The sequence below is a fragment of the Helicoverpa armigera genome, chromosome 21, assembly GCF_030705265.1.
Source record: "Helicoverpa armigera isolate CAAS_96S chromosome 21, ASM3070526v1, whole genome shotgun sequence".
Lineage (NCBI taxonomy): Eukaryota > Metazoa > Arthropoda > Insecta > Lepidoptera > Noctuidae > Helicoverpa > Helicoverpa armigera.
The window spans coordinates 8,859,112-8,884,624 of record NC_087140.1 but is presented as its reverse complement, the minus strand read 5'-3'; the positions used below and the strand labels follow the sequence as shown (position 1 = coordinate 8,884,624).

General features: G+C 39.7%; 2 protein-coding genes across 3 annotated transcripts in view; one reads left to right on the top strand and one right to left on the bottom strand.

Annotated features, from left to right (window-relative positions):
- The first annotated feature begins 127 nt into the window (after nt 1–127).
- Nucleotides 128–12,334, top strand: LOC110377057 (erythroid differentiation-related factor 1). The gene is made up of 15 exons (XM_064040140.1): nt 128–380; nt 984–1,168; nt 1,640–1,748; nt 2,298–2,435; nt 2,806–2,947; nt 3,350–4,048; nt 4,320–4,498; nt 5,351–5,479; nt 6,019–6,679; nt 7,372–7,530; nt 8,002–8,221; nt 8,829–9,006; nt 9,321–9,460; nt 9,887–10,044; nt 10,511–12,334. Exons 1-15 carry the CDS (start codon nt 339–341, stop codon nt 10,888–10,890), a joined length of 3,519 nt encoding a protein of 1,172 aa, XP_063896210.1. The 5' UTR covers nt 128–338; the 3' UTR covers nt 10,891–12,334.
- A 985-nt stretch (nt 12,335–13,319) lies between these two features.
- Nucleotides 13,320–25,513, bottom strand: part of LOC110377058 (facilitated trehalose transporter Tret1-2 homolog) — a 40,457-nt gene continuing 28,263 nt past the window's right edge. For both annotated transcript variants that reach the window (XM_021335746.3, XM_021335747.3), the window contains exons 3-11: nt 19,504–19,659; nt 18,482–18,684; nt 17,323–17,509; nt 16,868–16,989; nt 16,201–16,377; nt 15,762–15,854; nt 15,213–15,439; nt 14,618–14,770; nt 13,320–14,123 (exon numbers count right to left, since the gene is read on the bottom strand). In XM_021335746.3, the coding sequence (XP_021191421.1) occupies nt 14,099–14,123; nt 14,618–14,770; nt 15,213–15,439; nt 15,762–15,854; nt 16,201–16,377; nt 16,868–16,989; nt 17,323–17,509; nt 18,482–18,684; nt 19,504–19,659 (1,343 nt within the window). In that variant the 3' untranslated portion in view covers nt 13,320–14,098. The remainder of the gene's footprint in view (nt 14,124–14,617; nt 14,771–15,212; nt 15,440–15,761; nt 15,855–16,200; nt 16,378–16,867; nt 16,990–17,322; nt 17,510–18,481; nt 18,685–19,503; nt 19,660–25,513) is intronic.

The following is a 25,513-nucleotide window of genomic DNA, read 5'->3' as shown; positions in this document are numbered from 1 at the left end:
AATTTTCATGACCTAATAAAGATATCATAATTTCTGCTAAAATTACGAATTGACCATGCCCGTGTCTGGACGTCGAAAAAAAACAATACGTCAGGCTGACAGTGACAAATGAAAATATATTTTTTACTTTTTCTTTTGCAATTCGCTAAACGAAATTAGTCTTTATCGGCTCAGAAATAAGAGTTATGTGTCAATAGAAAGACATTTCAGGATCGTGATAAGTTCTTGAAAAGAATAAATAAATTCCAAACCCACGTTAAATTGAATAATATCAACGCTGTAAGCAGATACGTTCCTGTTGTGTAACTAATTTTATCCAGGTGTTAAATAACTTTAAGATGGAAGATATGGAGGCCGACAATGACCAAAAACGCACCAAGGTATTTTACTTTTTCTAGAATTTTTCTCGACTTGTTTACAATAACCATTTGGCACACATGATTTGAAAAGCAAAGTTTTCTATGATAGTTTAAAGATTGAGTAAAAATAAGGTATTTTTTGTGAAAAGAGATTGGGTGATTTACTATGAAAGTAAGTTTACAAGTGATGTTTTTCTTGTTATTTGTGTAAAGTGTATTTTGCAGCAGTTGCTTCTGTAATGATGTACATTCAAATTAAATATATCAGCTGTATAAAATAATAATTTATATATCAAATAGTTGATTCACAATCTGAACTTTGTGATTGATGAATTTTTTTTTAATGTGCATTATGAATACCAGCATAAATAAATATTTACTGTAATACCTACCATATGTGAAACAATTTTAAAAATAAACTTATTCCCATTTTGTTAGCAAGGTTTTATTAATATAATACAGCAAATTTACAACATACACATGTACAGATCTGCTTAAAAAATAAAAATTACCTACGTATAGAAAACTACATCTGTATTTACATAATAAGAAACTTAAGTAACTGTTTTCAAACCTAATTACCAAACTTTCTCAAAAACAAATATATTCTTCCTTATTTTACAGAGTCGCAGTCCGTCCCCGGGAATCAAGTCCACAGCGGTGGTGAAATACACTGCGTTCCAGAGTCCGGTGGGGTATGCTCGCCTGCAATGCAACACGGATCTGAACATGCCACCTTCAAACTGGGGGGCGGCTATAGACTCGTATGGCTTGAAGCAGATTCTCACTAGAGGGACTGGGTTTTCAAGGTATAATTTTAATTAGGTATTTACATATTTTTACCATTTATTTGCTGCAAAGACATGTTACATTAACAGCACAACAAACATTCTATTATTTGTTGAACGCACAAATAAATATTTATTACTTAAATACAGGTTTTTGTTTGGAATCCACCATAGGAAAAATGTACAGCTGTTTTCTTTTGAATAGGAATATTTTACCATACCTCAAACACTGAATTAGTTTGGCCAAGCTCTAAAAATCATCAACCAACTTCAATTCTTGTGCTGTTAAGTTTTCAAAGAACATTTTTTAAAAGTTATTTACTGTTAAGGATTGTAACACTGGTTATTCGCTTAAAAATGTACTTTAGTAGAGTTATCTGAAATTTTTTACCTTTCTGTTTTTACATGGCAATATAATAAGCTGAATAAGCAAAAGTAGTTAATTTTGTGCTTACAATAAATTCTAATCCTTATTTCTTGTTTTATTTACAGCTTCAGAATGGCCCACATGTTCCCGGACTGTGTGGGAGAGGTGGACGTCATTTCTGGTGCAGAGTGCATCAAGAAACTGCTCAAATTGCCTTACCAGCCTAATGGGACTGTAAGTTGTGTTGCATATTAAAAGAAACATCCACTGTCTTTTGGATTATGTATCACTCTTATTTGTACTACCACTATGTAGGCCCTTATGTACTCCTCCAATAAATTCCCTTATGTTCATCCTTATAAAGTACCCCATGTCTTTCCCTGTTTACTTCATAATATGCTTTTCCTGTTTACCCATTTATGAACTTTCTTATGTACTTCCTTGTGTAGTCCCTTTTGTATTATCCCTGTGTACTCCAATATGTATTCGCCCTCTCTTATATAGGCACTTATGTACTCCCCCTACATGCTTTCTGTGAACTCCTCCATATGCTGACCTCACGCGATGTCTTGTATATGTACCAACATAATTACGAAGATTGTTTTGTGTTTTGGATCATAAAGTCTCCAATACTCTTGAACCGATTTTAATTGTTGGGAAGCTACACTGTCTCCAGTTACATAGGCTATATTTTGTCGGGGTACGAGAGAAAATTCCCCTGGGACGCTGATAAAAGCTTGTGTGGAATGGAAGCTATTTACATAATAAGTATTTTTGTTACAGGTAAGCATGATGGTCCACCGAGTAGAGAACACGTTACTGCTAGACGATTTCGACGTGTATGACTACCTTATGAAGTCAGAGTGGTCTTGGCTGAAGGACTTCTTCTATGAGAATATTCTGAAGACCATGTCGGAACAGGTTAGTAGATTAATTTAGGCTGTTTCTTGCCTTTATCCTGTAGGTAGAACGAAGACCAACTAAAGTACATACATTAAGTTTAAGTGTTTTAAAAATCTGAGTGAAAACCAAATCAGATCTTTTTTTAATTTATAAATTCTTTTCAAAAATGAATGTTAAAATCGCCATGGTCTCCACAAACACTTATCCGGATGGCAAATTTGATATTAAAATGTCGTCGCATACATCCAGTCACAGCTTTCTAGAAACCTAATGGTGACTTAATGGCCCATACCCCAAGCAATGTCCAATGTGCTCTGCCAGTCGCTGAGGCCTTAAAATAATCACGAAATCCGCCATTAAAGCCATAAACTTCATAATTTCCTTGCAGGAGCGAACATCGCTGACCCTAGCGCCGGCGCCGAGCTCTGCGCTGCAGCTGACGCACAAGTTCCTCTCGCACAGCGTGGCGCCGCCGCTGCAGCCGCTGCAACCAGCACCAGACACCCAGGCCGTGTGTCTGCCTGATAAACGTATGTATAGTCACCTTCCAGCGAACATCGCTGACCCTAGCGAGCGTCAGAAAACAAAAGACAGCCCCCAAAACCAAGCCCACCTTTCACCACTTCCTATGTGCTTTTGCTGGTAAGAAGTGGCGCAACAAACTCCCCAGCAACAATTGTGTCTGTAGGTTAGAAGAACCCTTCAACAAATTATTATATATAAATTTGTATGCAATCATTAACATACTCAAATTGGTACACCAACTTAAGGCCCAAAATCTACTATAGCGAAGAGGGGCCGAGAAGTTTTGAAACAATCAATGTAATTTCCTTATTCCTCTTCGCCCGCTCAGTAAGTTGTTTCCTTGAGCAGATTATTCCCTATTGATTGTTTAAAAACTTCTCTTCTAGACGTTACTCTTTATTCTACAGGTCCTTTCCTCCCGGAACCAGAAACTCGCGCCGAAGAGCCGCCAAACGAGCACCTATACAACCGAAACGTACTCTGGACCTTCGAGGACATCCACATGCTCATAGGCAGCGATCTTCCAATCTTCGGAGACAAGGACCGACCCTGTGTCAGCCTCCGTCTTCGAGACGCAAGGGAACCAATCAATGTCCTCACAGGAATAGACTATTGGCTTGATAACCTCATGTGCAATGTTCCCGAGGTCTTAATGTGTTACCATCTAGACGGGATCGTGCAAAAATACGAACCAATGAAGACAGAAGATCTTCCAAACATGGAGAACTCGAAATTTTCGCCGAAAGTTATCAGGAATGTTGCTCAAAATATTCTGTCGTTCCTAAAGTCTAATGCAACTAAAGCTGGGCATACGTATTGGTTGTTTAAAGGACCTCATGATGATGTGGTCAAATTGTATGACTTGACCTCTCTCTGTCCGGATAGTTTAGATAATCCTTTTACTACTCCGGTGGCCATGCTTTTATATCGCGTGGCTAGGAATATGCGGATGACAAACAGATCGAAACATGTTCGGCAGTTGTTAGAACATGTTATAGAGTTGTTGAAGGTGGAAAGGTACCCGCAAATTGTGGCGTCTTCGCATTATATGTTGGCGGATCTGTATGTGCCGGCTACTACGAATCCGGCAAATCCCGATTTTAAAGGTCAGTGATTTTTTATGAAGTTTTTATTTATGTTTATTTAGGATTAACGTTTTATGATTCTAACGGCAGAATCTATGTAAATGACTTTACAACGACGCGCGACGACCTGATTTCTATAGAAATACTTTTTATTGAATCTTAGCAGTACTTTTAGAGTGCTTTTGGGCTAGCGGATGTTCTCGCACATAATGTACATTGTTCGAGCAGAAAGGAAGTTCGTCTTTTGACCCGGTAGATGGAAAATTGAACTTATATTTCTCGAAAATTCTAGAAGAAACTTCGGACTCCGACTGCGAAGACCCAGACTTCGCCACCAGTGAATATCCCCCTACCGGGGGCGGAGCGGACAGCGCAGTGGACGTGCCGGGGGACGGGGACAGCGCCCTCGCGCTGCAGATACACAACCTCGCGCTCCGGGACATCGGGGACAGGGTGCGCGATACTATCGGGGTGAGTGCACGTGCCGGGGGAGCGGCCGGGGGACGGGGACAGATACACAACCTCGCGCTCCGGGACATCGGGGACAGGGTGCGCGATACTATCGGGGTGAGTGCACGTGCCGGGGGAGCGGCCGGGGGACGGGGACAGATACACAACCTCGCTCCGGGACATCGGGGACAGGGTGCGCGATACTATCGGGGTGAGTGCACGTGCCGGGGGAGCGGCCGGGGGACGGGGACAGATACACAACCTCGCGCTCCGGGACATCGGGGACAGGGTGCGCGATACTATCGGGGTGAGTGCACGTGCCGGGGGAGCGGCCGGGGGACGGGGACAGATACACAACCTCGCGCTCCGGGACATCGGGGACAGGGTGCGCGATACTATCGGGTGAGTGCACGTGCCGGGGAGCGGCCGGGGACGGGGACAGATACACAACCTCGCGCTCCGGGACATCGGGGACAGGGTGCGCGATACTATCGGGGTGAGTGCACGTGCCGGGGGAGCGGCCGGGGGACGGGGATAGGAAACAACCACTCACTTCTAGGGTTCTGCTATCAAATTAAATTCTTCGTTTTAGTATGGACGTGTTGTAATTTTAAAGTCACTATTTTACAGAGCCCCATTATTACATCAATACCTCCTCTTGAGTGAAAAGTAGAGGTTTAAAACGACATTCATGTTGTTTACTTCCCGGTCTTCGATTAGGATTTGCATACGCTCTGATTTCTGTTGACTAAGAAAAGTCATTACAAATCCAATATGGCGCTGTCTTCAATATGGCGGACGGGCTAAATGCGTGTTTTTTGTGCTGTTTAAACTATTTTTTTTTGTTTTAAATGCTAGTTTGATATTCTGCAGGAGCGCAAGAGTTCGTCAGACTCGGGCTCAGCGCTGGGCTCGTCGGCGCCGCAGCGCTGCGGCCGCGCACTCACGCACGCGCTCAAGGGGCTGCTCGCGCTGCACCATGTTACTATCAACAAGTGTAAGGTAAGGCTTGGGTGCTGGTATTGTACTAGCAGCGCAAGAGTTCGTCAGACTCGGGCTCAGCGCTGGGCTCGTCGGCGCCGCAGCGCTGCGGCCGCGCACTCACGCACGCGCTCAAGGGGCTGCTCGCGCTGCACCATGTTACTATCAACAAGTGTAAGGTAAGGCTTATTTAAGTGTCTAACTGAAATTGATGTCAATCTACTAAACGTTCTGCTATATAGTGGACCGACAATTTGAAGAAAATGGTGGGCAGTGGATAAACGCATTCTGCCCAACACCGGGATGGCTGGGGCTCGCTCGGGGAGGCCTGATCTAATCTAAAATAACGACTTTGCGAATGTAACTTGAAATAAAGCTTTTACTAGAATACATAAGCAAAAAATTGCTCTAAAGACTTTTATCCAAGTGGATCTCCCACGAGTCTCCGTTTCCGACATACAAATGGTTGAACATTATTTTAGATAATTTTGATTTGTAATTTAGGAAAATAAATTATAATGCAATTATGTTTTCTACAATATCATAATTTTCCAAAACAGGAAGAAGAACGCGAACGCGTCAAACAGCAGATCATAATAGAGGAACAACACCCGAAAATGGCGAATCCTTTCGAGCCAATCAAAATGAGTTACGAACCAATCACGAAGACCGAAGTTAAAGAGCATAACTCTAGAAGCAGACGCCGGAAACGAGAGAGAAAGACCAGCGACAAAACAGCCGATAAAACTGGCAACTGTCTCATAGAGTCCAAATCGAATATCGATAAAAACGCCATACAAGTGCTCAAAGAAAAAAAAGTCTACCCAACATGGCATGAACCGAACAGAGATGATAACTTCGCTTGGAAACTACACCTTAAAACTTTGTTATACGAAAATATTTGCCTAGCTTACGCTACTCTAGCGGAATATAGCTACTCGAATGAGCAATACGGGTTCTCTCTAAAATATATCGATATGGCAAGCAAATGTCAGAAGTTGTTGTCAAATATGATAATTAAAAGTAAAGTGGTGGATGCAGGCTGTTTAATTGGCCGTGTTGGTGATAATTATTTCCAAATGAGCAAGTTTTGGCATCGATTTGAACAGTTTAAGAAGCAATTCGAGACGGACCATGATATCGATAGTAAGATTCGGTTGGAGTTGGAAAACGATATGATTGAAGAGGTCGATAAAGTTGTGGCTGATGAATTTGAGCTTGGTGAGTGTTTTTGTAATGTTCTGCTTGTTTTGTAAAACCATAGTATTTAGATACTGCACTGGCCTAAACCACTTCTTGTTTAATTGACTTCCCAATAGAGAATTTCTGAGCATCTTTTACCATTCAAACTTAAAATAAATGATACTTAACCATCCATGAAGTGTTTTGGAAGTTCTTAATTTCTTGCACAAGAGTCAGAGGGCCGCACTTCGTTTAACTTCGTCCGACTTTCCCCAGATACTTCGTCCAACTATCCCATGTACTTCGTCCAAATATCCCATGCACTTCGTCCAACTATTCCATGTACTTCGTCCAAATGACCCATGTACTCCGCCCAACTGTCCTATATACTCCGCCCAACTGTCTTATGTACTCCCCATGCACTCCACTAAACCTCCCAATATACTTCGTACAACTATCCCGTGTACTTCGTTCCAACTGTCCCATGTACTCCGCCCATCTATCCTATGTACTCCGTCCAACTATCCCATGTACTTCGTCCCACCTTAAATTCGTTAAGGACATATCTACATTATACTAGTTTGACATTTAGGAAGAAAACACATAGGAAGTGGTGAAGCGTGGGCGTTTTGGGGGCTGTCTTTTGTAAATTCCTGAAGTTCAAAAAGTGCTGGCTTGCAGCCAAGTTTGAATCAATACATTTTGATATCTACCTTCCTCTCTCCGAGCAGATATATCTCTCCCCACAAGCGAGGTGTCGGCGATGCTGCTGTCGTGCGCGGCGTACAGCGCGGCGGCGGCGGCGGCGGCCGACAGACGCGCCGAGCTGCTCCGCCGCAAAGCCTCCGTCAGGAACGAGCTCGCCGTGCGCTACATGAATGATGCTCAACGTAAGTGACGTGTCCACCCCCGGCAGACATCTCTCTCGCCCTTTTTCAGCGACAATGTAAACGTTATCTTTTCTCAAAATAACTTTGAAATTGAACGTAAAAATTGACATTCATATTGTTGGTGAACTTGGGCCACAATCTTTCATATTTGTGCCTTTTTAAACTTGTATCTTTTTATAAGAACTGCATCGACAAAAGCTAGGTGCTTAAATTATAGAAGAAGAGGTAGGAGATTTGTGTTTTAATGACTAGGGCTAATAAGAGAAGATTTGATGATAAAGTGACGAAAAATAAATGCACTATAACCATGTGTTACGAAACTTTCATTATGTTTTCTACATATAGAAACATTCAGGTCTACAGATGGTCATAAATATTTACACAACGACCTTATGATTTTTCCGTTTTGAGTTTCACGTCACTTTTTACCAAAACTATTTTATATACCAACACACAAACTCTCTCCCCCAGAAATCTACATGAAATACATAGAAGAACCAGATTTAAAGGACCCCAAAGCGAAGTTACTCCTGAAACAGTTCGCCGTGACCTCTCGCAAGTCACTCGACTGCCTCGATGAAGCCACGGAGATATTCAAGCAAGTCAATGATATACCCAACCTGGCGTTACTGTATTGTAATAAGGGACGGTATTTGAGGTTCAAGGCGCATTGCGATCAGGGCGGATTTGGGTAAGTTATCTGTGTTAATATTATAATTTTTGTTTGTGCCGTAAAGTCATTAGAGATTTTGGTATTTTTTTGTACCCTACGTTTTTTGTACCCGTGTAATTCTGTGAAACTACTGAACTGTTGTGAATAAATTGTGCGCTGTTGGGAAGCAACAATATCCCCAGATAATACAGGCTATATTTTACTCGAGTACGGGTAGTAGTAGTAGAGTAGTTTTTCTGTGAGAAACAGCTACTTAAAATATTTTTTTTGAGATCCTCCAATGCAATCCAAATACAACACACCTGCTAATTAGTCTCTGAGATCCTTTCATCTCTGGCTAAGGCTGGAAACAGTGCTCGACCGACGGTCAGCGCTGACGTATCATATCTGTGCAAGTGTATGAACGCGCACACAGCTACGCTTGCGGTACGCGCATGATCTTGTATGTGATTCGGTCGGGACGTACGGTCAGCACTGACCGTCGGCCTGGCACTGTTTCCAGCTTAAGGGCGGATGTTGTTGGGGCTGTTTTTTTTCTCAATTCGACCCTCAAAAAGTACTGATTTTCAGCTTATTTTGTATCTTTTAGAATTGTACCAAAGCCTAACCCCCATTTACACTGCAGCAGTGAAAAACGTCGTCTCTACAACGAGGCAGAAGAACTATACCAGTCTGCCCTCTCACTCCTGGGACCCAAGGAGACATGTGGAGCCACATCCGTGTGGGAGCTGGTGGCCTGGGAGCTGTCCTGTCACCTGTACACCAGGGCCGTGCTCATGCAGGACACCCCTGATATATACAACGTGAGTACATCATCATCATCGTCCTCATCATCATGATCATCATCATCGTCATCGTCATCATCACATTCATCATCATCAGCATTATCATCGTCTTATCATCTTCATGATGACCATCATAGTCAACATCGTCAGGATTCGTCATCATTATCATCCTCATCATCCTTATCGTCATCGTCATCATGATCATCACCATCACGATCATCATCGTCAAATTATGTTGCACCTGTTCCTGAAGTTTTAAAAATCCGTGTCAGCCGTTTTAGTCGTCCCAAAACTGAAAAATGACCAAAATAATCTCCCATTTTTGTTTACAGGAGGTGACAGAAGTAGCGGAAGCCCTGAAACATGCGTTAAAGCATTGTCCTCTGAGTCCGGGACCGCGACAGTACTTGTACCAGTTCCGCGCCGCCATGGTGTACCACCGTCTAGGATCGTTGTACCACTCGCAGTATAGGTAACTAAAATACTAAGTTAAACATGGATAGTTGCCGCATTTTTTAAATCACCCCATTGTCTTTTGGGTAAAATAGTTTTTTGAATCTTATATTCAATTGAATATATAATACAGACTTTAAAAAACCTACAAGCTAAACTAAAAAGAATATAAAATAAGTAACTTAGTGTTCTCATATAAGGAGAGCAGCCAGCTGCGCAGCACATATTATAGTGCACAAGCATTTGCTTGGACACAGGTGCACTCACTATTCCTTCACTTTCATAGCACGATGGGACGGCAATCCGACACGACCGCAAGAGAAATCGATAGAGTAGCAATGCCTGTTTATTTTGTAATGTGATTTTTAAAGGAGAAAGGGGGAAATTATTATAAAAGAAAATTGTATTTTCTTAACTATAAAAAAAAAAAAACATTTCTCCACAGGATAACCCAAGAAGAAGGTCCAAAACGGCGAACACTACTAAACGCGACACGAACAAACTACGAACAGGCATCGAACATGTTCGCTCTACTAGAGGACGCCAGTATGTTCCTCACGGTGCAACTAGAACATGTTGCTGTGCTCGAGACTCAGGCCGCAGGTAATTATACTATGTCACGTAATTATAGTAGCCTATCCAATAAAAAATAACCCATTCTATATGCTCCATTATTGCCAAGTTACATCAAAATCCGTTTAACCGTTTGCACTTGAAGAAATACCCTAAAAGCTCCGTATCTGCTAAACCGATTTGAAAAATACTATCACTACACTGCTACATTTTCTCCAGTTTATACTTAGACTAAAAACCTAAGCAAGAAACCTAAACTATTTTCAATCCAGAATATCCTTATACAGTATCCGCTTCGCTTATAGTAATAGGAACACATTCTCCACCTATAAATATAATATCCACCTCATTTTATCATCACCGTTAAGTAAATGAGCGTGTTAAAAATAATTCACATAATGTTGTGAATGATATATGTATATGTATTTTTATGGGCCCTAGTTGCCTGAAATAAAGGAATAAATAATAATTTAAAAAAATATATTTTTGTTAACAGTGTCTCCCAACTTAAAACTGAAGTCCCTCCAATCAGCGATCCAACTCCTCCGCCAATGCCACTCCATCATGAAGGTCCTCAAGGACAAAGACCCGGAAGAAAAGGAAACGCCAAAACCTGACGATGGAGACGAGAAAAACATGAAAAACGAACATAGTCTACTCTCCCTATACGAAAACAGACTACATTTCATACTAAAATCTATAATTCAGTACTGTAGGTCAAAATCTAATAAAGATTATGAAAAAATAACCGATTTACACAAAAAATTGTATTGCGCTAGTCTTAAGATTAAAAAGAATGATGACATAAGGTTGTATGCGGCCAGCATTTGTGATGTTTTAGTCAATATGGATGAAATAAGCAAGGAGTTTGAATAGGCTGTTAAGTTTTTTTTTTGTTTTATCTGTGGTGCTGTTTAGTGCGGAAGCTAAAGTTCAGAAGTAATGTCGATAATCGATTATTTTTGTCGAAATATAACTTGCCAGTTGTGAAAAAAATATAAGGCAATAGATGAAAATCATCTCCCGAGCCTTTTCCCAACTAAGTTGAGGTCGGCTTTTAGTATACATAATTAATGCAGCTGAGTACCAGTGTTTTACAAGGAGCGACTGCCTATTTGACATCCTCAATCCAGTTATCCGGGCAACCCAATTCCTCTAAGTAAGACTGGTTGTCAGACTAACTGGCTTAAGTCAATATATGAAAATAAAATATCGATATTATAAACATTATAATCGATAGTGTTGTGATATGAAAATAATCGATTATCGATATTATGTTTAAGCGATTTCTGTCTTTCCTATATTTATAGTAAACCAGTGTCAAATAGCCATTCGCTATAAGTATTGAATGGTACTTTTTTATAGCTTAGTAAGTTGAAAAGGGGTTTTTATCCTCAAGAAATAATTACGTAGATTGCACAATGACTATACAAAGCTTTTTATGTATTGAAGTACATATAAGCTCAAAGAAATTATGACACGTTTTTGTAAATATCCAAATTTCTATGTGGTAAAGAGACTTGCATTTTTGCATATCTATCCCTCTTTCATTATACTTCAGATAGATAGTTTGGCGGATATTCTTTTAAAGTAGTCTGCCCAGTTTTGTACTTAAAGCTTTTTTTAACGACGCCAAAAATCATCATTGACCCCTCCCGCTGTGGGTTAGCAGCGGTGAGGGAGTGTCAGACTCTTACTGACTAAACACCGTCGTGTTCCGTCATAGGCCTTTAAACGTACCAGGGCCGCGGTAACTCTTTCGAACAATCCCGCAGCCTCGGCAGACCTTGGCCCTGCTGGGCCCCACTGGAGTACATATAAGCTCAAATGAAATTATGACACGTTTTTGTAAATATCCAAATTTCTATGTGGCAAATAGAGACTGCAGTTTTCATATCTAGGTATCACTTTTTTATAATAGTTCAGATAAATAGTTGCTGGATATTCTTTCAAAGAAAACCGCCCAGTTTTACTTAAAACTAGGTCCAAGTTCACCGATAAAATAACTGATAAATTTGAAAATTGCACGTGAAAATTCGTACTAAACAGTTGTTTTAAGAAAACTTACTTCTGTATTGTCGGTGGACTTGAGCCTTTTGGTGAGTCGTATTATTTAACTTAACGATAACCAAACCATAATCAGCCGTGTCCTTGCCGTCCATTAGTAAAATCGGCGATTTAAAAACTGAAAATGGTTCGGTTATCGTTATAGTTAAATGGTGCAACTCTCATTAGTTTAGCGTCTCGAATGTTTTTGTATGTAAGACTGATATGTATAGCTGTGTCTTCTATTTATCGTAAATACAGTATTTTATATGTTGCTTCTCTTGTTTCATTTATTTTTTCCCTCAAATCGTACATGCAGTACCTAAGGTACTTATAAAGTGCTTAGATGATACCAAGGAGTAAGGAAAGATGAGCGAAGATGCCATAAGGCAGGTAGGTCAGGCGTCTTCTTCTAGGTCAAATACATACGGTTGGCATAATCGAAACGATCTGTTACGAGTTAACTAACAAGGCATTCTGGTTCTTTGAGGCATTTGTCAACAATTTTTGCTATTACAAAAAAGGATCGCGTCCAAAGAAGGCGTATAAAGGCTGTGACAGTAACGTTCCTCGTCCCCCGCTCACCCGCATTTTGGCGCGCTACTTAGGCGATTTTCCGTTATGGCACCTCCGCTAGTCATTTTGTTCTCCACGGCTGATAAAGTTAAATGGTTCTCATATTGCAAATAAAATTATTACAGTATTTGATTCCACCAGATACCAGTTAGTCACTATGTCTGGCTCTGGCTATGTTACATGATCTAGCAAATATCTCTATGAATGACGTAGTTATAATACAATTTCATTGTTGTACCCACTCTTATCAATGTTAGCATTCCTCTAATATTAGGTAAGACACTATTGACTATTGTAGTCCTTTATTTGTACAATATAATCTTTATAAAACTAAATAAAGAGCTACAAGTCTCGTGATTAACACGTGAAGTGTTTGAAGCACGTACGCTATTGTGTTGGCAAGCCTACGCTTGATAAAATATGATTATTATATTGAAGTATTTTTATTAGTTTGTTTTCTAAAACTAGATAAGTAAGTATTTCTCTAGATATTTTGTTGAATTACTGTCATTGTTTGTAGGTGTGAGTTTAATTTATAAAGAGGTAATAACGGAAAACTTATATAGTTATCCTAATCATACATAAGTATAGGCAGAATAAAATTATAGAGCATCCAACCAACAGGGTCAGCAAATATTTGGTGATTCTTTGGTCAAAAGAGAAGAAATAGGTAAAACAAAAAATAACACATAGTATAAAACAATTTATTCGTAACAAAATATGATTAGCCGTTAAAAATAATTATGTACAATAGAAATAATTAACTATTATCACAAATAGTTGCTTCTGCCCGGATCTCGGCGTCCACTAATTTGTACTTACAAGTGTTGACACTTAACTTAAATTACCACCTTTTATTAGGGGGGCAAAATTCTGGGGTCATTTTGGACCCCAACAATAAAAAAAGGAACATAAACTTACTTAAGCAACACTAACAGAAACTTTATAAATAATATATGATCCAATTTTACTAAATTAAATTACTGAAAATTCTGTTGTTTGGAGACCAAATGTACGTATAAAAGTTGCCATATAAAAATATATTTCCACTGGAATAAATATTAAATAGTGTTTATTTTGATCTCCATTCAACATTATAACAGTGGGTGAATAAGATATGTCTTATTTTCTAAGATAATAGGGATTCAATCAAGGGCCCATAGGTACAAACGACAAAAAGTCAAGTATGCAATTTCTTCTTCATACTTATTTTCTGTGCGTACTTAAAAACATTCTCACATCTATATTAGGATTCGATTTTTGTTTCTTGATTGAAATCGATTGTTATTCTCTCGATTGGTCGTTGTTCTAATTGGTCGATTATCGATTTTTTATCGATTTTATTATGAATCCTTTCCCGCTATGGCCTCGCACTCGGCTTGCCCCGATACGTAATACTAATATCTAGCGATTATTCATATAAACATCAACACACAATATAAATTCGGTTTACTCTATCACTTTATGCCTTCTCTGGCTTGGATGGCCTGTGAACAAAAGAAAAAATAGTAAATTAATTACTTGGTGTAAATAAATAGGGGATCTCGTTGCTAAGTAACATCCACACTGGTCTGTCGACCATAAGGTTAAGCAACGCTTGGGGCGGTCAGTCCGTGGATGGATGACCATCTTATCGTGTCGATTCGAGTCCCTCCGCATTTCGGAAGGCAAGTTAAATTGGTGGGTCACGGATGTCATACGAATATCTTTGATAGTCGTTACATGTAGTCAGAAGCCAGAAAGTAGGATTGCCCGGGTAACCTGGGTTGAGGAGGTCAGATAGACACTAGCCCGATGTAGCTCACTGGTACTCACAGTTTTACCAAAGTTTATCGGGTTTCGCAGGTTGACGAGGTCAGATAGGCAGTTGCTACGTGCGGCACACTAGTATTTAGACCCCAACATAGTTTAGGAAAGAGGCCAGACAGATACTGAAGCTCGGGTAAAATCTTCACAGATGATGATGTTTTAAGATACTGACCTGCCAGACAGGATGTCCTGGATCTCCTGGAAGCTCTTGCCCTTGGTCTCGGGCACCAGGAACAGCGTGAAGAAGAAGGCGGCCACGCAACACGCGCCGAAGATGAAGAATGTGCCGCCCATGCCCAGCGCTGCGGCGATAGCACTGAAGTACCTGTGGGGAGATTATATTTGTAGTTAATTGAACGCTAGAAGGAGTGATATTATGGTATCTTGATATCTTCATGATTTTCCCCAGTTAAAAAAATAAACGTGCAAGTTTGTAAGAATTTAAATAAACTACTGAATAGATTTTGAGGAAATTTAGCAGTAATATGTCTATGCCCCTGGCTCTAACGCAAACAGTCGTGCGGAACTATCGGGAAGTAGCACCCGGATGAAAAGTAGCGTAAGTTACTCCTTGCTATCTACCATTGAAAGTCCCCTTATAAAACCTGTCCAACCGCTTTAGATATTACCGTAAGTAGACAGGCATACAACAATTAAACAAAATATATATTTTGGTTTAACGTAGCATCGTTAGCTATTTCAATACTACAAATATACTCCAATTTTATTCCACACACATCTGAACAAAACAGCACAAACAATCTTACCTGGTAATCAAGAAAGACAGCACCCAGCAGAAAGCCGTGGCAATAGGCGACGCAATAGCCTTGACTTCAATAGGGAACAGCTCAGACATGACGGCCCAGGGCAGGGGACCCAGACCCCAGCAGTAGGTGACGATGAACAGCACCAGGGACAAGATGGGGAGGAAACCAATCTTCTCCACCACGGGGTTCTCCGCTTGAGCCAGCATGAAGAACATTCCTAGGAGACCCTGGGAGGAAAATAGTTGAATTTAGCATTTTTTTAATTATGATAGAAATTTTGCGATATATTGGACGTTGACTGGTAGAAAATACGTGTGGCATCAAGCCCGTTACTTCGTAACTTTTGTAAGTAAGTAAAGTTGAAAATAACATTTTCTTTCCTATTTTGTAAGAACAATAATTGTTGGATTTAGGTCGTATATCTAGTTCTTTCCTTTCAGCTTTCAACTTCTCGAAAAATTTAGTTTTTCGACTATTAGTTTACAAGCCCAAGGTAGATGACGGTAGCGGTAAAAAAGGGTTTATTATTTTGTAACTAAATGTACTTACGAGGCCAATAGCAGTTCCGCAAGAGGAGATGAGGAGCAGAATCCTGCGTCCCAGTCGGTCCACCACCAGGGGAGTGATGAACGAGGCAATCACCTGGAATACATAGAAATAACATTATTAGGTACATAATTATGTAGATAGGTTCTCACTAGTGTGAGCACCCATAACACAAACTAATCCATTGCTTAGCCAGGAACCATTGCATTTTTTTATTTATCGTTCCCAAATGGTACTAGGCCCCAAGATTAAAACCACAATCAAATATTAAAACATAATATTTTTTATATGTAGATAACAAAAGTATGTTTCGTTTCCGCAGACAAACTGTACCTACACGGGTTTATGGAAACGATTTTAAGGAAACGGTTTTATGGAGACTTAAGAGATAGTTTAAAAGCAAAGTTGAATTTAAATAGGTAAATAAGGATTTTAAACTGACCTGCACAACACCAATGATGATGGTAGCGATAGCGGAGTCCAAACTAGAGTTAGCAGCCTCGAAGATGTTGGTCATGTAGAAGAGCACGGCGTTGATGCCGCTGAACTGCTGGAAGAACACCAGCGCGCAAGAGATGTAGAAAGCCTTGAAGTTGCTGCCGCGGAACACATCTGCCACCTGGAATTACAAACAAACTCAGTCAGTCATCATTTCCCGAGCCTTTTCCCAACTATATCGGTCCTGCGCCTGATCTCCCTCCAGTCCGGATTACCGTCCCATCGGGTTATGAGAGTGAAGGAATAGTGAGTGCACCTGTGTCTGCGCAAATGCCCGTGCACTATAATTATGTCCTGCGCAGCTGGCTGATCTCCTTATATGAGAACAGCCGCCGTGGCCAAATCGGCCTTGGATGCCATTATTTTATCAGAGAGGTAATTTTCAAGTGGACCTAAGAGGAGTTGTGAGGTTCCTTTGGTCTATTCATGAATGTGGCAACGACTTGGGTCAAAGAATGGTTTTGGTCTTTATATTTTCTCAACGGCACCAACGTTATTGAATAGTATTACTTATATATCTCGGACCAAATTTTCTTAGGAAATAGCCGGCGTATTTATATCCTTCATTTGCAAAAACTGATGCTACATTGAAGAAGTTATATATAACTTACCGTAGCAGTCTTCTCAAGAGAAGCATTGACATCAGCGGCCATGAGGTCCAGTTCTGCCTGCACACCCTCGTGAGAGCGGCCTCGGATAGATGCCAGGCATTTCGCTGCAGCTTCCCGGTCACCTGGAAATCAAAATATACGGATATTATGATGATTGTAGACATACTAAAGTAAATGAAAGTATGCAAAGTAAATTTTGAAGAAACAGGTTTCTTTTGGTAAAAATTAAGAGATACCAACTGATCTGTTTGTAAGGTAAGAAGGTAAAATCGACATCAGATGTTTCAGATCTTGGCTTTGCCAACCCCGTAGTCGTTGGCATAAGGAACAGGATGCACGTACGAAGTCGCGGGCAGAAGCTGGTACTATTTATAGGAACTTGCTCTGTTCTTTCTATAAACGCAAGCTTGCTACCAGATTTAAGACCTACATAAACATAACAGATCAAAACTCACCTTTGCCCAAATAATAGAAGGGTGACTCAGGCATGAAGAAGAACAGAACAGCAAAGGCCGCCGTGAAGATGATACCGACATACGCTATCACCATGTAGGACACGTATGGACCGATACCGTAGATCAGTAGGTAACCTAACGTGATGAACGCCTGCAGGAACGAGCCGAGAGCACCACGGGAGTCATCCTGAAATGAGAAGTGAGACAATTAGCTTAAGAATTTAAGGTTGCGTTCAAACCAAACAGACTGTCAGCCGCCGAATGTCAGTGTCTATGCATACTAGAATAATCGGCACGAATCTTGACCGCTGACCTTCACCTGCACAGAAGTAATTTATTAGCAAAGAACCAATCCCGAGTGACGACTATGAAGCGATACGCTGCGGGCCAATCTCCGCTTTAGAATGCCCCCGCGCCTCACTTCATACCACAAAAGGGATCCAATATATTACTTCTACGCAGGTGAAGGTCAGCGCTCAAGATTCGTGCCGATGATTATACGCAATGCATTACGTATCGTCAGTTAGCTGTGAACGAAAGAGGACACTATGTGTATGGAAACACAATTCACAATTCAGCGGCTGACAGTCAGTTTGGTTTGAATACAGCCTAAAAGTTTGAAGGTTGAATGAGTGTTCGTGGCTTATTTTTCGTCAGGATCTCATCGTGGTTATTTAGTCCTGAATTGAGTGCCAAAATAGGGATGCAGATGATATTTAGTTTCCTCGCTTTAATTTCGTTCAGACAAACTAACAATACCCTCACCCTAAGATCTTTCAAATTTTAAAATTAGAGAAAAAATATTTCAGTTAACTTCCGTATTCTGTGGTATTTTCTATAATATGTCTGGTTACATTGGGAAACCGCTGATTAGCGATAAGACCGCCCATTGTACTCTTGTTTGTGTTTTATGATTTCCTGTAGGTATTGTTAAATTTCTTGGTGTACAATAAAGAAAAATTTAATCTAATCTGATCTACATTTTCTGTACTTATACCAAAATGAACTCTTAGTGGCCGGTAAGCATTTTGGATTTCTTCTGGTGTGTATTAACTCATTGAACAAATTAAATGGCGTAATTGCGATGACCGATCCCCTAACAAGGGCTCAACAAAAGATCATAAGAATAACTTTCAAAAACATAAAAAAAATTACTTACGGTAGCAATTTCAGCGCAGTACATAGGAGAGATAGTGAACAACATTCCGACAGCTAAACCCCAGAAGATTCTTCCACCGTATATCATGCCAACGTTCTTGGTAGCCGCGATCAGGATCCAACCGATGAAGAGAGGGATGGAAGTGCTGAGGAGACCCCATTTGCGACCGATCTTCGATGCTGCAAAACCGCCGAGGAATGGTCCTGAAAAAAGAAAGGGAATTTTTGTCAATTTAGATTTGGTGGTGGCCTAGTGGGTAAAGGACCAACCTCAAGTACGAGGGCGCGGGTTCGATCCCAGGTCAGGCAAGTACCAATTCAACTTTTCTTAGTTTGTATGTACTTTCTAAGTATATCTTAGACACCATTGGCTGTGTTTCGGATGGCACGTTAAACTGTAGGTCCCGGCTGTCATTGAACATCCTTGGCAGTCGTTACGGGTAGTCAGAAGCCAGTAAGTCTGACACCAGTCTAACCAAGGGGTATCGGGTTGCCCGGGTTACTGGGTTGAGGAGGTCAGATAGGCAGTCGCTTCTTGTAAAGCACTGGTACTCAGCTGAATCCGGTTAGACTGGAAGCCGACCCCAACATGATTGGGAAAAGGCTCGGAGGAGGAGGAGATTTGCTGGAACCGTGGTATCAACAAAATTTAAAATGGATTGTTATTATTTTTAGAATTTGTTACTCTCGTTTTACCAGGAAGGAATCGAAAGAGTAGTAACTAAGTAAAATCTTAAGTTTAGTTTTATTTTTAGGTCAGAGTGCATATACCTAGCATAACTATAACTCAGATAATAATGGGTTTGAACTTATTAAATAAAGCCTATATAAATGACTACACTTACTAAAATGATAAAACTGAAGATTTAGCGTGTTTATTTACATGTCCTAGTCTCAGTAACTACAGGACACATGTGAAAAATTATTTCAGTATTCGATAGCCCATTTACCAAAGAAAGACTCATGGATGAAACCGCCCGCCTGTGGAAGCTATTACCTCAAAGAACTAAAAGCAAATCTTACCGAAGATAGCGCCGACAGTGAGCAGGGAGCCGATCCAGGCCTCCTCGTCCTTGGTGATGGGCACGCCGATGGGGTTGTCCGTGGTGTTCTGCAGCTTCAGGTTCACGGGAGACGTCCATCCCATGGAGTAACCCGTCGACGCGATCGCGATGTTCGCTGTAGAAGGAGGTTACACATTAGATTTACGAAAAAAAGACTACACGCATTTGAATTGAGGGCATCCTCGTTTTTGGGAGATTAAAAATGGACCTTATGGTCGAGTGGATAAGTTAGATTTTGTTAAGGCCAGATTGGTTGTCTACTGAAGAATTTAAATTTTCCGTCCATGCGGCATGTATGCGGCGGTTTAGGTATTATTTCAGTTATGAAGTCAATTGGATATTAAAATAGACTTGAATCTATTTTGCATAGATATAGGTAGATGGATTGCCAATCCGTTCTAATATTATAACTGTGAAAGTAATCTCTGTTTGTCTATCCGACGCTTAGGTATATGCCAAAGTTAAGGATCCGATTTAAATAAAAGTATTCCTCTGTACCATATTAAAATAATATTATGAAATAGAATTAATAATAATATAAAGTAGACAATAATGCTCTATATTTTGTCAAAATACATAAGTACATTTATCATGCTACTAAGTATAGGATCTCAGTATTAAACCATTCGGAAATTGCCATCAAAAGTGGCGCAATGACAGCCACGTCAAAACCGCCATGTCAAAACTTCCACGTCGATATTTACACAGAATTGTAAATATTTAACACATTACAAAGATCTCATCATAAAACATTATCTTACACAAACACTATAAAACAGTTAAATCTGTAATTTAAATTTACTTAAGTGTTGCCACAATAAACTTTGTGTTTATCAGTGTTGCCAGACTAGCCTACCGCAGCGTTTGAGATAAAGTTTATTTTAAGGCAATGTTTGTTGCGGTTTCCTGATTACTGCAATAAACATAAAAAATAAAGTATTGTTTAAACAATTTGGCATAACTGTCGGTACCTATGTACTTATAATTTAATTGTTGCTAATGAACTTACATACGTCAAAGATAAAAATATTAGTTATACGTTATTAAGCGCCTAAAGCCTCCAAAAATACAAGCAAAGCAAACATTTTTTTGTTTCGACCCTGAAGGCTATGATATAAAAAATTCTTACACTATTGGGGTTAACACCCCAAGTAGCATAAGCTTTATTTTTTCCGGCTACGGTCACAAGTTTTCCGGGGATGCTGATAAAACCGCGGGAAAACAGCCAGTTTTTTAATAGATCTGAACTCCATATTTAACTAGAAATTTCCACAAGGAAAAACCACACATTTCAGTGAAAGTTACGACCAAAGCGTTGTGTAAACATTGTATGCAAACATATGCATTTTATGGTACCAAGCCCCTTTTCTTGGGGCGTGTAATAAGCACAAGTTATGTGCTTACTTTGTGCTTAAAAATAGCTTGAAATGAGAAATAGCATTGAGGTTTAAATTGCTAGTATTTGATATTATTTTCATCTGTAAATCCTGTAGAAGCTAAGGCTGTGTTTAAACCAAACGAATAAAGAACTAGAACTACAAAGCGATATAGGGACCCTTTATTTCAAAGGCGCCCTTAAATCTGTCCTCCAACCCTTTCGATATCTTGCTGTTACTCTAGCAATTAGAATAACATACTCTAGAATTCACAAAATCGGTTTTTCAACAACTGTACTATTGCCATCGAGGAGAACGAAACATTGATCTTTAAAGAAAGAGCCACCTTAAATAATTTTGCGCGAGTTTACGACATACCTAGCTTTTACTTTATCTGGAAACTAGATGTAAATAGTTAAACTATCGATCGGCTAACTCATCGTTACTGTTGTTTACAAACAGAACCAGTTGTTGTAATTACACGAGTTAACTGTTCATTGTCAGTTATCTTTTGCGGTCAATTCGATACTACTACAATAGTATTTTATTATCTCTGATACGAGCGGGGTATAAATAAACCTTGTTTGTGTGAAACCTTATTGTTTTGTGGCACTAATAATAGACAATAAAAGCATCGACATAAAATTAAAAAGAGCATTCCTTAAATTGGAAACAAACTGTGGAGAAATCTGGTAAAATTTTAACAATTTCGCTCGGACCATTGTTTTTTTAAGGCCCATTTAAATTGACTTTCAAAAAGGAGTAGATACCTCAATTTTCTTTTTTCTAAAAGGCCCGTGGACAGTTTTTGAAAATACTATTGTTATAACAGCGATAATAGGTAAAATATGAAAGTTATTCCATCACATATTGATGAGAATAATGCCACTCTTTCATAAAGTAAGAGAGTGAGTTTCAGAGAGTTATAGTGTTAGTGATTTATACTTAGGTTCTGCCCCTACAAATTACAGTTACCTACGTGGAAAAATGTTTCACAAGGAATTAACTACTAGTTATCTACAATTTCCACGACTATAATTATCAGACATCTTTAGCGTGGGAACACGTATAAAATAAAGTAAAATAATCAGCATTAATTTACTTTAGAGTAAAAACAAATATTTAAAAACTCACACACATTATTGACTGAAAAGTTACCGAGGTGTTTGCATGAAGATAATTTTTGAAAAGAAAAGTATTATAATGTCATGTATGTTGACTTATAGATTTGCTTTTATATGCGCAACTAACCATACGTCGATATGTGTAATTATACAGCTCGGAAAATTTTATTTTATTCTATTTTCAGAAAGAATTTTAGCAGGATTAAATACTCATTTTTTCTAATACCAATGTTATGCCTGTATTTAGCAACTGTGGTGGCGATATTTATGGTAACTTTAAAAAAAAAAATATAAGTAAGTAAGCTCTGTTGTGCAGACCTTGTCGCACCTAATCGCATGTCTACTGTGCCCTGAAACTTGCTCGCGGCAGGACCTAATGAGCGCATCCGGCCGTGCTCTCGCTGTGGCAGCATATTGGGCTGACAAAGTGTAGTCTCAATATATGACATGTCATCGACACGAAAGAAGAAGAAGTAAGCTTCGAGCCATACTATGAAAAACCGATATGTCTTTAGTACTGTAATTCGTCTTCATTAAATTCCATTGCATATTACGATAAATATTGCCTTGACAACAACTAAAGAAAATTAAGTAATAAGATTAGCAAGTACTTATTCAATTCTCTAGAACTCCCTGAAGGCCACACAGGGGCCTGATAATACAAACTTTTATCATATTATATCAATTATTAAGATAAATACAACCTGCCTAAAGTTTTAATTCGAATCTTAGGCTATAAAGCATGATACACGTCACAGATATTATTTTGATAATTTTATCCCAGTACCTACATATTTACTGAAGCAGTCTAGGTCTGATAAACTGATAAACATAATTAAGTAACATGTAAATTTCCAATTGCAAATAATACTTATGTTACTTAACGTCAGAGGAATTCGAAAATATTTTTATTGGTAAGATTAAGTTGAAGAAACTTCGCGAGACCGATTTTTTTAGCATTCGATACCAATTTAGTAAGACAGCAAGAAAATTATTTATTTTCATTTAATCATTTTCAGCTTTATACTCATCTCTACTTTAATAATATAAGATAGCTACGCGTTGTAATTTTTTTCTAGGTAAAAATGTTAAGGTAAGTCACAGGATAAAGTTTTACGTTGCTTTTATCTGTTTCAATATCTGGTCCATCGTAACCGATTTCAATATTGCTCTATATATTATATATGCTTTTAAAACATTTTACAGGAGTCTTATATAAAAGAATTGAAACACGTGTAAGTGGGTAGGTAGGTACAATAATTACAACTTTTTTTGTCACACCATTTCTTTTGAAAAAAGTTATGTGACCAAAGAGTTTAAATACCATTGTTGTTAAAGCGCGATATATAAATTGTTTTATAAACACAACTGTTTTACACATAACAAGTGTAATATTATTATAATTTAATAATACAGTAATGAGTTTGTTTTGCTCTCACATACTGAAACCGTTATTCTTTGTCTTTCATGAGTTTCAGTCGCTGAAAGGGTGATTTATTTTCACTTAGACGTTCTTAGTGTTTACATTGAGTGCCCTGGCTGGATAGTTTTTATAATGACAGGTTCGTTAACGTTATTGTAACTAGAAAAACATGATTGTTTTCAGTAACTTTGCTAGGATACTCTGCCACAAGTAATGTAGTACCTAACGTGGTAATATTTTTCAGAATTAGTGCGTCATATAACCAGGGACCATTTTGGTTACCCATTGAAAGGGTTTTTGATAGGGTTTTGACAAAGTGTTGTTTTAGAACCAATTTCATATTTGTTACACTTTTTTACGAAAACCCTTATCAATGGATAACCTCTTTCAAACCCTTTCGATTTGATACCTGTGTATTCAAAAACCCATTCTTAATGGGTTACAGTTTTTTATCGTAAGACGTTTTGAACGGGTTACCCCTTCAACGACTGTAACACAGTAACCCATTGGGACTACAAATATTGTAATTTTATATCTCGTGCCTTTACTTTAAAGTTCTAAACTACAATACGGCCGTTGTATCTTGGCGTGTTTGAACATAGGCTCTACGAACTTTAGGGCATCAGATCGTCGCTTGAGCTGCTGAGGAGTCCGTCTGTCACACATCACCTAGCACTAAAGATAAAGAGATGCGTCCGAGATATCAGAGAGGAGGGCAGAGACGTGAAATTCTTCTGGCTGAGGGCCCACGTGGGAACTCCAGGGAATGAAACACAGGACAGAAAATACAGCGGATTACAATGTACCCCGCTGTATTTTCAAAGTTCTCGTATCGTATCAGAAAGTGGCAAGCGCGATATGAAGCCTACAGCACAGGAGCGGTCACAAAAGTGTTCTTTCCAAATGTCCTTGCGGCAAAAAGAACACTTAAAGAAGCTGTCCTTACACCGACACACATCCAGATCCTAACCGGGCATGGAGGATTCTCAGCGTATCTCCACAGATTCCACCTCAAAAACAGTCCCTCGTGCGTCTGTGACCCCAGCTGCGATGAAACAGTCTGGCACCTGCTTTTCGAGTGTCCAAGGTTCTGCGACGACAGAATGGAACTGGAATACACGATCGAAACCGAGTCAGTCCACAGTCCACACGATCATGGGGAAACCGGCTACTAGGAAACCATCTGCTTTCGCGAGCAAAGTAGCCATAGTCGCAGCTGCGGCCAACAAAACGGACCGTACTCCGCGAAATTAGAACAGATCGCCATCTGAAACCAGCGCAGTCACTACACTCGCTACGACCACCACACCTACAACCATACACACCACCACCATACAACCACATTTAACGTCAACAACAACACAGACAAGAACCACTCAACCGACAACCACAACACAAACGACAACAACACTAACAACAACCACTCAACCGATTACCACACAAACTACAACCATACACGAAACATCTACAGAACAGACACCTACAGAACTGACAACCAGACAAACGACTATCATACAATCAACACACACAGAATTAACAACCACACAAAGGACCTACTAACACCAACTCACAACCAGCGCAAACACAGAAATCACCCACCAGTCAACAGTCAGCTCCAAGTACCATGCCCATCGCACAGCTTCTGGCATTCGGAGGAGACGGAGTGCCAGGCATAAGACTGCGTGGAGTCGCCTTGTTTATGAACAGGGAAGCGGAAAAAATAGGCATAAGCTTCTGCATAGGCTCGAGTCGAGCTGGAGCTCGAATAACCATTGCACCAGGCCTCGCCGCCCTGTTCAACGGTTGCACCACCAAGACAACCAAAAAAGGCAGCAAGTACCATGCACTGCCTCAATTAAAAGTAGCCTCTCACCGATGCCGACTATTGCGATTCAAATGCAATACGATCGCAATACTCGAGTGGAGAGAGGAGACTCCATTCATAGGTGTGCTCACTTCTGCAAAAGATCGCAGAGGCAGAAGAAGAAGAAGCGCCAGCCACGGCTCGCACCATAAGCGTCGACGCGATGGCAGTTGAATAGAAAA

Excerpts from the sequence above, each read along its gene's own strand:
- LOC110377057 (XM_064040140.1), top strand. The coding sequence starts at position 339 with ATGGAAGATATGGAGGCCGACAATGACCAAAAACGCACCAAG. Across the intron at positions 1,169-1,639 it reads AGAGGGACTGGGTTTTCAAG|CTTCAGAATGGCCCACATGT; the intron begins GTATAATTTTAA and ends TTTTATTTACAG. Across the intron at positions 8,222-8,828 it reads TGCGATCAGGGCGGATTTGG|CAGTGAAAAACGTCGTCTCT; the intron begins GTAAGTTATCTG and ends TTTACACTGCAG.